At 34.2% G+C, this 16,148-nt stretch overlaps 1 protein-coding gene across 1 annotated transcript in view; it reads right to left on the bottom strand.

Moving 5' to 3' along the window:
• The window catches only part of LOC135681906 (uncharacterized), a 31,169-nt gene extending 16,421 nt beyond the window's left edge, over positions 1-14,748 (bottom strand). Inside the window, exons 1-28 of the mRNA XM_065196552.2 lie at positions 14,548-14,748; positions 12,945-12,988; positions 12,054-12,104; positions 11,517-11,570; positions 10,942-11,028; positions 10,256-10,282; positions 9,767-9,811; positions 9,089-9,142; positions 8,751-8,804; positions 8,504-8,557; positions 6,908-7,015; positions 6,161-6,205; positions 5,732-5,785; positions 5,177-5,320; positions 4,998-5,051; positions 4,680-4,724; positions 4,404-4,457; positions 3,887-3,931; positions 3,476-3,529; positions 3,153-3,206; positions 2,915-2,968; positions 2,513-2,620; positions 2,140-2,184; positions 1,657-1,710; positions 1,303-1,347; positions 830-937; positions 473-526; positions 144-197 (exon numbers count right to left, since the gene is read on the bottom strand). Of these exons, the coding sequence (XP_065052624.1) occupies positions 144-197; positions 473-526; positions 830-937; positions 1,303-1,347; positions 1,657-1,710; positions 2,140-2,184; positions 2,513-2,620; positions 2,915-2,968; positions 3,153-3,206; positions 3,476-3,529; positions 3,887-3,931; positions 4,404-4,457; positions 4,680-4,724; positions 4,998-5,051; positions 5,177-5,320; positions 5,732-5,785; positions 6,161-6,205; positions 6,908-7,015; positions 8,504-8,557; positions 8,751-8,804; positions 9,089-9,142; positions 9,767-9,811; positions 10,256-10,282; positions 10,942-11,028; positions 11,517-11,570; positions 12,054-12,104; positions 12,945-12,988; positions 14,548-14,623 (1,725 nt within the window). The 5' untranslated portion in view covers positions 14,624-14,748. The remainder of the gene's footprint in view (positions 1-143; positions 198-472; positions 527-829; positions 938-1,302; positions 1,348-1,656; positions 1,711-2,139; positions 2,185-2,512; positions 2,621-2,914; positions 2,969-3,152; positions 3,207-3,475; positions 3,530-3,886; positions 3,932-4,403; positions 4,458-4,679; positions 4,725-4,997; positions 5,052-5,176; positions 5,321-5,731; positions 5,786-6,160; positions 6,206-6,907; positions 7,016-8,503; positions 8,558-8,750; positions 8,805-9,088; positions 9,143-9,766; positions 9,812-10,255; positions 10,283-10,941; positions 11,029-11,516; positions 11,571-12,053; positions 12,105-12,944; positions 12,989-14,547) is intronic.
• Positions 14,749-16,148: the final 1,400 nt, after the last annotated feature.

Here is a 16,148-nt window from a genome sequence, read left to right as displayed (position 1 = left end):
AGTATAAGTATACCGGATACATATAAATATAGAATAGATGTTGTAACAAATTTTAAACTTAAGTTAACAACAGAAGCTTGAATACTGAATTGATCTCAAAAACGTATATTTTTTAATTTCAAGTTTGATCTTAGATAACTTACAATTGGACCTGGATTTCCTCTTCGTCCCTGTTCTCCTTGGTCACCACGGGCACCCTATCACAACGAGACAAGCAAAATATCAAAATGTGCTTTACAGTCTGAACGTTAGGTAGCATATAATTTTTCAAATAATGCACTTCTCCTCTGGCTGGATTATACAAAAATACATGCATCGTTTGTGTTAAAATGTATTGCTATGTTTCTGGCAAAAAATTGCCATCAATTGACACAAGTTCACAGACCCAATACAGGATAGAGTGGGGATAATAGATACACCGTAAACAGTGTTCAAATATTACAACAGTGTCAAAAATCAATTAATAACTTACTTGTTTGCCAGCTGGTCCTGCTTTTCCAGGAGGTCCAGTTGCTCCACGTTCACCCTGATAATAGAAACAAGCTACATGTTCAATTGAGGAAAGCAACACAATTATTGCTTGGTATCAACAGTACAGTCACAAAATCTTCTCAAAATTAGTCATACCTTTATGAAAATCTAATTGCATAGTGCTCGTGGCATTTCAGTTTTGAACTAATTGATGCTAAACATGACAAATCTCAGATAGCTAGCACACCTTGGATAACAAGGATGTCTACTGCCTTAATAACCTCAGATGTTTAGTAGGCTTTGGATCTAATTTAACCCTTAATTCATGCCATAATTCCAAAAAATAATGTTCACTTACAGCTTCGCCTGAAGAACCATCAAAACCAGCTTCGCCATCACGTCCAGCAAATCCTTTGTCTCCCTTTTGCCCTGGTGCTCCTGGCTCTCCTTGGATGCCTGGGGGTCCCTATGGAAATAATATTGGAATTAAATAAATTCATGAAACTTTTCCAGATTAAACACTATGAAAACATTTTTAAAATGCTGAGAAAGAAATAATCACAATCTAGCAGCTGGATTCTTCACAAATTAAATCAGATGTAAAATTGACCACAAAGCTATCAAGTTTATGTTGAAAGATGCATGAGATCTTTTGTTTGGTTAATCAGTTCTGTTGTTTCAATTGTGTTTCTTTTTTCCTCACTTCTCAAATGCAGAATACTCAGGGCAAAATGTATGAGAGCTGGTAGGCCTGTAGCTACATACCTACTGTCTTAGAATAAGCAGAAAGGTGAGATAAAATAGTCTGAAGGTTCATAAAATTGCACTTACAGGTTGTCCTGGGGCTCCAATTTCTCCATCTTTACCAGGTAAACCCTGTGAATGGTTTCAGAATTCCAATCAATTTTACATTTGTAGTAAAAAACTGACAGCAATGATTTAAGAGAAAGAATTTGAATGTCAGATTTTCTAGATTTTCTTGCAGTGTACAAGAATACTCAACTAGTTGGGACCCAAAAGGTTTCAATTTTTTACCATTTTAAGTGCAGAAGACGAGGATGCCAACAGGTACATTTAATAGAAAAGTAAATGCTTCATGTAAAAGAGGAAACAAGAATTATTATATACATACAGAGTGACTTCCAAAATTAGAAGCATTATATACATATGAAAAGTACAGCTTACAATTGGTCCATCTTTTCCTTCTAATCCTGCAGGGCCTGGTAGACCTGGTGGTCCCTAAAAAAGGTAATTTAGTTTATTCAGATGTCAAGAGGCACAACACTCATTTACAGAAAAGGGGTTTTATAGCACTAATTTCAGGCTTGATAAAACTATGATATCATTTAAAGGGGTTTTGCCCAATTACCAATTACATACAAGACTGAATAATTGACAGGTAAAGGCTGTCTGGCGAATTTAGCAGATAAATAAAAGATTTTCTGCTAATTATTTGTCTCCATTTCTTCAGATAAAGTTGCATCTTGCTTCAAGACAACATAAATTACATTAGATTTTGCAGAACAGAAATATATAATCCTAGTAACGGAGGTTTGCTTGCATAATACTTTTAACCTGGGCTTTGCTCACATTGGGCATGGACACGGGCAATCATATTATAAAAGCACAACCAAACACATAGAGATTACTACTGTAGAAATGGATTACCCTTGGTCCACGGATTCCACCAGCTCCTTTCTTGCCATCAATTCCCTAAAAAATCAAATAATAAGAATAAGAACAAAACCTGATTACAGATTTAATTTGAACATTTTCAAGATATTTGTACAGAATGACAAACAAGCTTAAGAAATCAAAGAGAAATAAAACGTTATCAATCTGATATCTTGCTTTAAGAATAAAAAGCATTAAGTAGCCTTGTTTTTATAGTCTTAGCAATGTTAAATTTCCCATTATACTGTTTTGCTAATGGCCTAAGCTGAAAGTCCATACATTCCTGGTTCATGTAAATATTATCTAAATTGCACCATTATTGTATAATCTATTGTAGAACAACTGTAGAAAAAATACAGATAGTTACCCTGTCTCCCTTTTCTCCTTGTGGTCCAAGAAAACCTTTGGGTCCTCTGTGTCCCTTGATTCCTCGGAACCCATCAAAACCTGGTGCACCAGGGTTTCCTGGAAGACCCTTCAAAAAATGACAACAAACTTTTTAGAAAGTGAAATGAAAATTATTGTCAACTTTTGAGAAAGGTTACAATAATTTTTCCTCATTGATGAAAACATCAATTGCAAACAGCTCTTCTGAAATACCTGTGCGCCATTGATGCAAATAAGTCATTTAACTCCTTTCTTATTAGCTTCCAGCAAAAGACTTTTACATACAAGCACTTAAATCAACAAACTTCTAGAATGATACATGCTAAAAATGAATTATGGTCATGTATAACATCACAATAAAACAAGCAAATTAGCCACTTACCCTTGGTCCTGGGGGTCCAGTTGGTCCTGGAACACCTGGACGGCCATCATTTCCCTACGAAACAGATATTTTATGATAAATATTGAATGCAATCAGTAATCATCTGTTTACTTTATGGATTTGAACATTTAGTTGATCTCATTAACAAATACTTTATATGGAAGTAGCAAAAGGATCAGCACATATCTTGTTGAAAAATATGAACAGAGTGATATAAAATTTGCTGAATACTACTTACTGTCTTGCCAATAGGACCTTGTTGTCCAACAGGGCCAGTCATTCCTCTTGGTCCCTAAAACAAGTTATCATAACATTAAGACAAGAAACTTAAAAAGGAAAAAATTAAATATACATAGATCTATATATTCAATAAATTTATCATCAAAAAAGAATTGAGACATGAAAGTTGAACATCTCCTCCTCAAATAAGTTACCTAGAAACACAATTGTTAATTGGCAGTTTTTCAATCTTTCAACCTGATAAAACCTTGCAGCAAAGAATGTGTTACATCTAAGTATCCGAAAGCATTTGATTTCACTGAACTGGAATTAGATGTGTACCTTGTTGCCTTTGCTTCCAGATTCACCAGTGTCACCAGGGGCACCAGACTCTCCCTTCAAAAACAAATCAATTGAAATTCAAGGGCATATATCTCTAAAACCATACAATAACAAGAAACAATCATTTGACACATTTCAAGTTTTCCACGCATACTTCAATTTGCAGTAGAAGTAATCTCAGCTTATGCTTAATGCCTAAATTCTGTATCATGCAATGTTTATGTTTTCAACTTTGCCTCAATTATGCAAAACATGCCAAATTTTCACTGCCTACATCATGTATAAAATGTTCTAATGCTTTACATTTAGGTACAAACAAGTTTTTAAATATGAATCTTGGCCACCATAAATAAAAAGTATAAACACGATAAGCAACTAAAAATAAAGCAAGGATAAAAACAAATTACAAACCTGAGGTCCTGCTGGACCACGTGGACCTCTCTTTCCAAGTGGTCCCTAAAATGAAAATAATAGACAACAAGCTCGAAATAAACATATATTTATTTATTTGCTAGAAACATATATTTATTTCAGCATTTGGTCAAAAGCCATCTTTGTATTCAGAACAATTATAAACAATTTTGGTGAATTCAGACACAAAGGTTTGCTATATTGATATTAAAAAAACTTTAAAAATTACATAGACGATGTTTGTCTGTCCAAAAAGTCATGTATAGTCAGAAAAATTACCTAAGGTGCTAATGGAAATACACATTTTATTCCATTACAGTTAATTCCATTACATGAAATACAGTTAATTCTACATCTAAAAAACAAATAAACTTTGAGGTCTATGAGTGATGCCTTTGACAGGCAAACGAATAAGAAGCAGGAAATGAAAAAAAGTTGCCAGTCAAGTTCAGCTAATACAATAACATTTATTTTCAATTCCCATAGAATCATTTTGCAACTTTTATCATGAACTTACCATCAGACCTCTTGGACCTTGATTACCACGGAAGCCAGAAGGTCCAGGAAGACCCTATGGATAAAAAAACCAGCTTTATACATCCCTTAAAGCATCTACAAAATATAAAATCTAAATACATGTGATTATCTTGATTTCTTTTTTCATGTTCATTCTTCTGTCCTAACAGCACCTTAGTTTTAATGTTCCAAAAAATGGAAATATAAAACTATCTAAGCAAATACAGGAAAATGTGTTTGGATAGCATTCTTACATTCACTAACAAGATTCCCTTACCCTTTGTCCTTGAGCTCCTGGAGCACCATCTTCACCTGGGGGTCCCTACAGTAGAAAAATAATAAAAAATATTCACACCATGCATAACATATTATTCACATTACATAAAATGAATATAAATATATTTGAAAAATGCCCCTCTAGAGAAAGAATTTCCCCAAGAGGAAAGAATTGTCTAAATTCTGTTCATAGAAAATCAGGATATTTCTTGCCTTGTACAACCTTTAAAAAAATTTGTTGACTATTACCCTTTTTCAAAATCAATCTTTGACACAATAAGTAAAATGTTTGTATATATTTCAAACTTGGCTCTATTACCGAGTTTCCTGGTGCACCTGGTTCTCCGGATGGACCTGGATTTCCTCTCTCACCCTAAAGAAAAATAAGCAACAAAGGGTTATATGACAATTCCCAGCCCTGGTCAGAAATGTGAAAAAGAAATTTTTGACAACAACTAAAATCAGCAAAAATATAATCAAATTAGACAGAAAACTTACCCTTCTTCCATCAGGTCCCTGAGTACCATCTGGACCTGCATCACCAGGGGCTCCAGTAGGTCCTTGAACACCAGGAGGTCCATCAGGTCCCCTTGGTCCTGGGGCTCCTGCAGGTCCATCTGGGCCATCTTTTCCAGCTGGACCCTAAAAATTTGTTCTCAATCTTTTATATCAAGAAGAAACATAATTTCGAATAAAGAAAAAATCAAGGGGAAGAAAATTATAGTAGAAATATAAACAAATAGAATATCATACATGGTAAAAAAGCTTGGTCCTGCTTTTTGTGTAAAGTTAAGCCAATAGTTAGAAGATAAAAACATAGAACACATTGATTTAACATCATTTCATCTATAATGGTCATAAAAATTGTCATAAATTCAATTCTAAAACCTAAATGTCTGACACACAAAATCATATCATATATACTTATATTTCTTTCAAAATTAAAATACATTACTTATAGCTGTTTCTCGTTCAGCAAATTGGTACCCTTTCTACAGTGAAACAATAACCTTCAAATGTTTTATCACATCATAAGAACAAAGAAAAACTTACAATGTCACCAGATGGTCCTCTAGCTCCTGAGTAGCCTTGTGGGCCTTGTGCACCCTATCAATAGATTAAATATATATATATATGTAATGTATCAATTCTGCAGTCTAAAATAACCAAACACGAAGAACAGAATGTTTTTAAGAACTATGAAATATACTGAAAGTCAATAAATATATACACCAAATAACTTGTAATATTTTCTTTATAATTTAGGCTGATCAAATGAACAAAAGACAGTGTCAAAATGTTAGCACTACAATGTACAAATACTTGCCATCCAGGACATAGTTCAATAACTATGGATTTATTTTGCAAGTATTTATTTGATTCAGCAACTTGATTTCAGCCTATTCCTTACAAACGTTCAAATATACATAGAGAAAGACGATTATAAAAATATACAGAAATAGTCAATAATTTGATACATACAGTATCACCTTGCTCTCCTTTAGTTCCAACAAGACCTGGAGCTCCCTATAGACATAGATAAAAATAAGCTTCTGTTTCAAACTAGATTTGCAGTGGTTGTCTCAATGAAACATGCGAGTCATTGCTTGAAATTCAAATCCTTCTAAAAAGAAAATCTACTGGAGAACAAAGAGTTCATTTAAAAAAATGTGGTAGCAAATAGACCCCATCTCCCTAAGTTTTTAAATTTTTTGTCATTTTGATTATATAGGCTTTTGATATTGATCATTATCAAAGCGAAAACATCTGGATTTTAAGGCCTCGTAGAAATTTTGATAATCTTTTTGTTTTAAGCTTTTTGGCCAACCTTAATGTTAGTCTGGTAGAACATTACTATGAAATATAAGTTAATCTTTTTGATAATCTTTTTGTTTTAAGCTTTTTGGCCAACCTTAATGTTAGTCTGGTAGAACATTACTATGAAATATAAGTTATCAAATCAACTGAAAACCTTGCGACATTACTGATTCTTATGCTTTGTCACTCGCACTCATTGTTTTTAAAACCCCAAAAACAAACTTTCCCGTGCAAATTTCCGAGTTAATTTTTGTTTTATATTGCAACAACATGTAGAAGTTTCAGTTTCTTACAAAAAAACTATATGTATAATATCGTTTCATAGGCACTTAAAGAAATGGGGAAGAACTAAATTATATAGATTTGGGGCTGCAAAACCATGAAAATAAAGACATGGCTAATAAAACTTACATCCTTTCCACGCCTTCCAGCGTCTCCTTTTCCTCCTTTGGCACCTGCACTACCTGGTTCTCCTTTGGCACCCTTGACACCCCTAGCACCACTAGAGCCAGCCAAACCCTGTCCAAAAATACTTTCACTATTAATATGCTTTATATATGCAAGAAACATGAGAAACAACATACACAAGGCTTCCAAGAAAAACTGTGCCTCAATTATCTGAATTTCACTTATCCAAATATAAGAGTACCTATTACATTAACAATGACTTTGTTCATAAATTTTATTATCTATTTTTACAGATGCCATTTAGAATACAATGTGAAGTGACAAAATAATTGTGTCAAAGAATAAGTGGCAATTCGTCCCTAAAATTTGGATATTTCATAAACGTAGAGTAGAAAAGATAGCTAAAACAAGTGACCTGGATATAGATACACTCCTCTCACAAAAGTATTGCACCACCTCGAAGGAGGGAAAATGGCACAAGAATTATTGAAAGCTAATGTTGCGCAAATTGATTGTTTTTAAGTGGCGAATGGGAGTGTGTCGGAAATGAAACAACCACCAATCAAAACTTTAATCTTTTTAGAGCACTTTTTTTAAAATAACACTTTCAAAACCTCTTCTAACAGTTTCAAATTTTAATATTTTGATGAGAGCTATGAACTTTTGAAACCGCTTGAGTTGGTTTCATAAAATTGGGCAATGTTTTATTGTGGAATTTCATTCCAGACCTGAAGAATTCTTTTGGTTCTCCAAGAACCTTTTAAATCATGGTTCGTGATGTTGTTCATACAAAGCCAAACATTTTCAACGATGTACAAATCTGGACTTGAACGACGCCACGGAAAAACTTGAATTCTTTTTGGTTTGGAAAATAAATCGTTGTAAAAATGGTTTCCTTTTACGCAAGTGAATTTTTATTTTATATTTGTGTATAACACTCATTATTTTTTGTTTGGGAGAATTTTGAGCTGCAAAACGTTGATCAGTGTTGAGTTTCATGTCTTTTACTGTCCCTTGGTGAATACATGGTGAAATAAAACAGACAAAATTGCTACCCCTTCTCGGTTTATTACTACTGAAGCACTCTTGAGAAACCTTGTTCGATTTATTGAAGCTGTTGTGTGGCTGCATCTTACATGGTCAACAATTTTCAAAAACTTAAGACCACTTCCTTGTAAAAATTTTATAGGGACTTGCATCTCATTTGACAAATTTTCTCCCTTAGGCGTGGTCTACATTTTTTCAAACAATAATGTTTTTGCGTAAAATTTACATTTCTAACTAGATATTCTATGGTGTCAGCAAAATTTGCAAACTTTTCCTGCCGAAATTCGCTATAAAATATGCCTATTTCACCCAATTCATGCATTTAAATGTTTTGTATTGTAAAAAATTGACAAAAAGTGCCGCCATTTTGAACAAGGTGGTGCAATAACACGTTGGTGGAACAAGGGGAGTGTAAACTAAAAAAGCTGAATTTCTGTCATTGAATTACTACTGGTTGGTACTTCTGATTACGTTGCATAAAAACCATATAAATTGCAATTTGATATATATATACTTCTTGCATGGGTTACATGTAAATCAATTGATGCTTACAGGCAAACCAACTGGTCCAACAGGTCCTTGTCTTCCTTTTACTCCAGCTGGTCCCTAAAATTAACACAGACATCATAAACAAACTCTAGGAATGAAATATTGAACAATAATTGTTTGCATAAAAAACTATCATGCAATCATACTTATATCAAATTTGTGATAAAAATAATTAACGGATAAGGCATAAAAGTTCAGTGAAGAAACATACAAAAAGCATGCTTCAAGACTATGCAAAGCATATACCAACCTCAGCACCATTAAGGCCATCAGGTCCAGTTGGTCCTGCTTCTCCCATGGGCCCCTAATTTGTGTTAAAAAGAAATTGTTATATAATAAAAGCATCAAGATGGTTTATAATACTTCAATATATACTTTATAATTTAACTAAATTAATTTCATATGATAACAATAACTGATATCAAAACTGATTGCATAAAAAAACCTAACCCAAACCTTAATTCTGTGAAAAAGATAAACTAAACCAAAAAAGCAAACTGATATAAATGGAGAACTAAAGCAAATATATGAACAAATTCAAATTTGAATTTTATTATGATAAGAAAAAAGATCCAAGGTGAAACATACCGTTGGTCCTCTGGGTCCTGGTGGGCCAGATTCTCCTTTTTCACCTATAGGTCCCTGAAAGGTAAAACCATAAATTATATATATATAGTTATTACACCAATATTTTTTCATTGCAAGTAAGGCATGTGCACAGTTTTGATCAACTCCCAACCCTTCCCTTTTGAAAGTTGGTGCATCATACTCTACGATCAGAGATATCAACATTGAATGGGGTGAGAGGAGTAAAAAGTCCTAATAAAATCTGTATGGGATGGAAAATTTCAGAAAAATTAAAGCAACACTATGACTGACCCCAGATGTTGAAAAATCTTTAGCTATAATTAAAGCTGTTTATCTGATCTTAAATTAACTTTATCTCTTCAAATATTTTTACCAAACTCAAAAATCTTGTTTTAGGTTACAATATGTTTCTGAGCATAAATCTAATGTAGCAAAAGTTTGTCACTTAAGTACATAAATTCTAACCAAGTAATATATATATAACTCATCAATTTTTCATGCCAGAGTCATTTAGAGATTTCATGCATGTTCTGCCTGCTTTTAACAAAATACAGAAACTGCAGCAAAATCAGGACACTTCACTAATTTTAACTAGCCTTCTATATGAGACAACAAAGATAAAAGAAAGAAAAGTAGCTGTCTGTTTATAAGTTGTTCTAGAGTAAACTGCAAAATTACCTTGCCACCTTGGTCACCCTGTGGGCCAGCAGGTCCTCTTGATCCCTTATAAAATTTTAACAATTTTAAAACTTGACATTTAACATATCTAGATAGTCACACTCAAAAATGCTTACTTATAAGTTGCAGATTAATATATTGTATAAGCTCTTTGTATCTTGGGCTAAAAACAAGTAATTTTGGCTGCAGCACAATTATCTAGAACTTTGTCTTTTGTAAAATGTATCAGCCTTGCGCTTTTGCTATCAAGTCTTTATTACGTGCTTCAAGTTGCTCATATGGATCAATGAAATTGACTTTTACTAGGCATCAACAACAAGCATTTGGATTCTTAAGATTTGATATTGATTTGTAGCAATCCAAGTAATGATCGAATAACGTAAAAAATCAACAAGTTTTTAACAAAGGCAATTTAGTATTCTTTTTAAGGGGATAAAAGGGCTTGCGAATAATAAGTTTTACATCTAAACTTAAAGGGAATATACTTACAGGTGGCCCGAAAATGGTGACTCGAGTCTGGAAAAAAGTATACAACACATGAGAAGAAGGAAGATAACAAAAAACATATTTATTTAGGACAATCAAAAAATTCAGCAACCATTAATCTTGTTTGTTTTGACACTTAACCTCTTGTTGATAAAGTTGGTAAGTGGTAAAAACTCAAGCCTGATAACTTCTTTAATTGGTTTGCATTCATTCAATTTGAAATTTGACTCAAGCATAGAAATTCTGACTTAAGCTTCAAAGAATTAACCTATTAATAACAAAAACCTGAACATATGTAGTACTAGCATATTTTCTCAAGAAAAATACACGGAGGATGCTTAAGTTCTATAAAACATGTTTGAGTTCCTTTAAATGTTCTATGTCTTCAAACATTTAGTGTTCTAATATACTGAAGGATAATAGTCTTTTGTTCTAAAATAATGGGGAAATGTGACATCATCTTATCAAAACAATAGGCTCCTCCCAATATTTGACCAAGTGTCTGCCCCTGGAAAATACTGAAAATGCTGATAAATGTTTTCATTACCATTTTATTCACCAAAACACTCTACTATAACCACCAATTTAGAGTAGAAATTCAAGTGGAACAAAACAAGCCTTCCTGTCATATTTTCAGGCCTGGCAAAAGCTTAAAAGACATTGCCTAGAAGATTTAGTCAAAAACTCACTGTCTGGTTGCTCCCTGGAGGTCCTGGGGGTCCAGGTGGGCCAACCTCTCCTTCTTCACCATCTGTGCCATCTCCTCCAATAATTCCCTACAGAAGAAATATTATTTTGTTTAAAGAAAATTGTAGACATGAAATAAAAAATATTTTTAATGGAAACATAAATGTTTATCTGGAAAATTTACAGTAACATCAGTTTGAAACTCACTCAAAGTGCCTGAAACAACAAATCTAGATCAACATCAAAATGTAATTTAGCAAAAAAACCAAACAAAAATTAGCTGAGCATCAATATTGCAAATTAACATGGGGAAAATTTACAATGTTATTTATCATGGACTAAAGCCCTGCATTGTAAAAATTGACATGTTAGTATAGGTGAGGGCTTATTCAGTGGAAACAACTACCATACACTATGAAAAAACATTTAAAAAATTTTCTCCCACATTAAAATATTTTATCTGTCTTGATAGGAAAATAAATTATATATTTATTCTGTAACATCCAAAGAAACTACATTTTTTGATACTTTGTCTTAAAGTAGCAAAGCCATTTCATTAAAAAAACTGAAAACATACTTGAGGGCCTTGATCTCCTCCATCTCCTTTTGCCCCTTTGGGTCCTGCTGGTCCCTAAAGAAATGATCCATGAAAAATTTAACCAAAATAAACATCAAGAGAAAAGCTTGTACAAAGCAGTGTAAAAAAATGCAATACTACAGATTTACAAGTAAAGAATTGTACATCATTTTTCCACAAAACAGCTGAAAACATCAGATGAAATTTAAGAAATGCTTATGAAGCCATGAGTCATCACCAATTGTAGAATAATAAATAAATATATATATATATAAATTGTAATCATAAGGCAAGGACTGACAGGAGGAAAATCTTTCCACAAGGGTGCTGCCCAATTGTATCAAACCACACTTTGTCAGACAAAAACAATGAAAAAAGACGATATATATATATATATATATATATATATATATATATATATATATATATATATATATATATATATATATATTGTCTTTTCTCATTGTTTTTCTAAAACATTTTTCTTTATATTTATATATATACATTTAAGAACATTTAAGATTGCACTTGACATACCTCATCTCCAGGTTGTCCCTTTACTCCTTTTTCTCCTTTTTGTGCTGTTTGCTATAAAAATTTGAATCATCTTTAAGTTATAGTTTCCTTTGCAACCAGAGAATCTCATAAATACTGAGGCTATTGAAGCACTGAGAGGGTTCAACAGAGGATAAATGGCATAAATATTACATTATCATGGAAATTTGAACAACTTCTTTCAAATTTGGCTTCAATCAAAGCTTAAAGCAAGCAAAAAAATCCCACAATATTGACAGCATCTCTACTAAGAATCAGTGAAGCTACTTTTAAAAAGTTTATGCCTTTGTTTGGCAGTCTTGAAGATTTGCTATTAGCAAGGTAGAAAAATGGGAAAAAAAGATATGTGATGCATTTGATGAATGTTGCAATCATTTATTTTAAAGAACCTATCTATTTAGTGAATACTCATTGCTTTAGCTAGATGCAAACAAAATTTTCTGCCAAGCTTGATAGGAGAGGAAACATCTTTATTCGTACTACCTGTCAGGTACTTGTTTAATCATTGCTCCACTGTCAGCATGTTCAATGCAAAATTATCTTTCATTATTCTGCCTTGCTGAATTTTCCAACATTTTTGTCTTAAAAAATATAATCTTACAACTTGCTACTCATCTATTTTAGTTTCTTTGGAAAAAATTGCTTCAGGCAGTACGTACAATACATCCATGCATATCTTTCAAAAAATGTTTCCATCAAACTCACCCTAATGGTTAAAATATTTTGACACAATATATTATGCTCCATGTAATTTAATTATTCTGCCAGTAGGCTCTTTAGTGGGAGGGTATGTTCCAATATGTTGTAAGACGGAGAGAAACGGGCCTGAGTCATCAAATAAGACCAAATTATTGAAGTACGCTTTGAACTTACTACATCAGCAGATGGTGGTCGTTCTTCTATTTCTTCATCAAAATCTGCAATAAAAGCACGAGTATTTTAATATTTCGGTGTTTCCATCTTGCCAACACGGAAAATCGCTCAGTGCGAATTCGAAACGGGGCGCCACTACATGGCATCTGCAAAATTCCATTTTGACGCTAAAGTTTTGTGTTGTCTTGTCATCTTACCACAGTTCTTGCACTCCAGGCTTGTCCGAAGTTAACAAAAGAGATTGTTATTTCATAATCTCTTCCTTGTTCTTGTCGAGCAACTATTTCCGGTACATTGTTTAAAAAGCTCCAGCTGAGGCAATGTGGCTGAGATGAGGATATCGGGATGAGGTGAATATCCCCCTCGGATACAGTTTCCAGTATTATTGTATAGTTTAAGAGATTCCAGTTATTTCTATTTTCTGCATGGGGATCAGAAACTTTGCCAGAGTTAGATAAATATATAGACAAAGCTAAGCTGCACTGAAAACAAAGCCCAGCCAGTTATATGCACGAGGCGTGGTGAAAAAAATTGCCAAACGATGAACTATTCATTTGAACTTTATTACATTTGAATGAGTTTAAAAATATGTAATTTTAATTTATTTGGGTAATGTATTATGAATTTAAACCAAATATTGTTACTGCAAGCTGACTCGGCGGTGAATTATTATGGAGCGCTCTCAAAAACCCATAAATTTAGTATAATAGAGGCACAATATGAACTCATGATCCTGGTTTACAAAATTGCACCGAGAATTTGAAGCGGTTTGATTATTAATGCAACCATTGAACTGCGAGAGCGAATCTCATAACAACAGAATAGCCTTAGGGTTGCAAGCCTACGGGGCGAGAGCGAGTCACAACTTCGCCCCAAGATATTTCTCCGCGCACAGTCGCTTTTTCATCACGTTTCAACAAACGATCCCAATACTCCTTAAAAGAAACCATGTAGCCACTTTAAATAACAACTCTATATCCTATGTTCACATTTAAATTAGAATTGGGACACAAAACTGCTAACTTGAGGGTTTGAACGAAAAACCGCAAGTGTTCAGCTCTTCACCGGAAGTTGCAAGGAGCTCCTCTCAACTTTTAATAATTAAAACCTGAAAGGAAAAGTAGAACAACGGTGTTCTTTCTAATGCCTAAAGATAAAATGTCTTCAGTAATGAACTCTATTTTGATCTAGTTTTGGAGATCGCTCAAATTCCTTTAATATCTCGCAAAACTATGAGCGACACTCAAGGTCCCTCCCTAAAGAAATTAAGTCTTGTCTAAAGCTACTTCTGCAAGTTTTAAGCAAAGGAATTTAACATTCTATAAGAAATATATTGCCTTTTTTCCAGCCCTTTGGCATTCGCATGTGACCCATTATCCGACGCTCTGAACGATATGGTTGAAAACGTTGCCCAAGGCCAAAAAGACGTTCGCACTTTCGCAGTGCCAAACGGTTGATATTCCCAACAGATGAGATTGGGTATGCTCTTTCATCAGAAAGTATACGATCTAAAGATTACTTGGGGCAGCAGGCTACACCCTCAAAGGTGAATAACTGGGAAAAAACAGCGATATGCTTTCACGTGCTTTAAAATCATGCTTACCTTGATTTTGGGCCAAAGCTCCAGCGATAATTGAGAATAAAAACAGCCAAGACAAGAGCTTGATTGAAACGTCCATCTTCCCTTTAAACTGCCAATGTGGCAGGGGGAAATATACGACGCTTGTCTGTGTCTTGCTCCGTTCCAATGCGGCCCGTACGCTCGGAGCTGCGACCACAGTGACTCTCCAGTATTTAAAATTTTCATAGTTTATCTTTATATTGCGGTATAGTATAATGGCACCCCACAGTGACAAGAGAGAGAGAGTTTGGTACAGAAACGGATGTGAGATTCTAATCCATCTGTTGGTGTCTCAGCTTCCCTATTGTTAACCGACCCGCCCTGTGTACAAGTGCTTCCGATGGTTTGCCTTCGCAGCCCCAGCTTTCAGTTACTGTAACTCTTAATAATAAAACAAGGGATGATTTTTGGGGCGTAGGGGCAACATCCCCCATTCAAAAATGTTCATCTGGTATTTTTTAAGGGAGCTCAAACTGCTTTGTTAAAGTACCATCTATAATTGACACATTTCTAAGTGCCGAGCCGACGAAACACGGGGTCTGGGGACATTACATGGCCTTATACACTCTTTTTTTATAAGAACCAGTAAACTTCAGTTCAGGCTGGCTGTTCTTATTTTTTTTCGAAAATCTGAGGCTGGATTGTTCTTAATTTGTTCTTGATCTAATAGGGTGTAAGCAGTGCGAGTGCTAGCTTTTTCGCTCTAGGGAGGTGTTCAGGCCTCATTTGCCAACAAAGTGAGTGAGACAACCTTCATTTGCCGAAAAATTTGAATATTCGACGAAAAGCACCCACACATGGCTAAAAATCCTTGTTTTTGAGAAAAAACGTTGTTCAAAATTGCATTTTGCAGAAGCTCAGCCTCAGCTTGTTCTTAATTTGTTCCTAACTTTTGACCAATTTTGAGGCTCGTGTTCTTATAAAATTGTTCTTATAAAAAAAAGAGTGTACTTTTCTGCAGAGCAAAGAAAAATGTGAAAGAATATAGTCCAGTGGTGGTGCACTTTTGTCAAAGCATGGTCCACATATTTCTTCTGGAAATTGATTAAAAAGCGCTACAATGCCTGCCATAAGTCTTGGAACACTGACATCAATTTCCAAGGTCAAAATCAATCATTCCCCTCTCCCCTACAGAACAATGTTGGTTTACTATCAAACGGGTTAGGATTTTAGGAAGCACTTTCTTTTGTGCTTCTTTTATGATATTTCTCTAAATCGTCAACATTGTTTAAGGGGGAAGGGGGTAGAAGTAGCAATTTTTTTCATGAAATGAATGAAAGATATCAAATGCAGCGTAAATTGCTGGGTGTTCCAAGTCCTTTTGGCAGGCATTGTAGGTAGGGGTATTATCGTATTTTCACCTAAAGAAAATTCACCTGTTACAAAACGCTGAAACGAGGCGAAAGGGGCATGATCTCACTGGACACGCCCATTACCCTCCCACTCTGCAGTAGCTGGCGCCACCACTGTTGTAGTCTACCATTCTGTAGGTTATTGTGTTTAATATTACTTAAAATTTCCTCTTAGTTAAATTTCCATTACTATCTCTTTAGGACATGGAATATCAATCAAGGAAACAGTTG

The sequence above is a fragment of the Rhopilema esculentum genome, chromosome 16 (genome assembly GCF_057945365.1).
Source record: "Rhopilema esculentum isolate cy_ngs chromosome 16, ASM5794536v1, whole genome shotgun sequence".
Taxonomy (NCBI): Eukaryota; Metazoa; Cnidaria; class Scyphozoa; order Rhizostomeae; family Rhizostomatidae; genus Rhopilema; species Rhopilema esculentum.
Note: the sequence above shows the minus strand (reverse complement) of the source record. Positions and strands in the feature narration are given on the sequence as shown.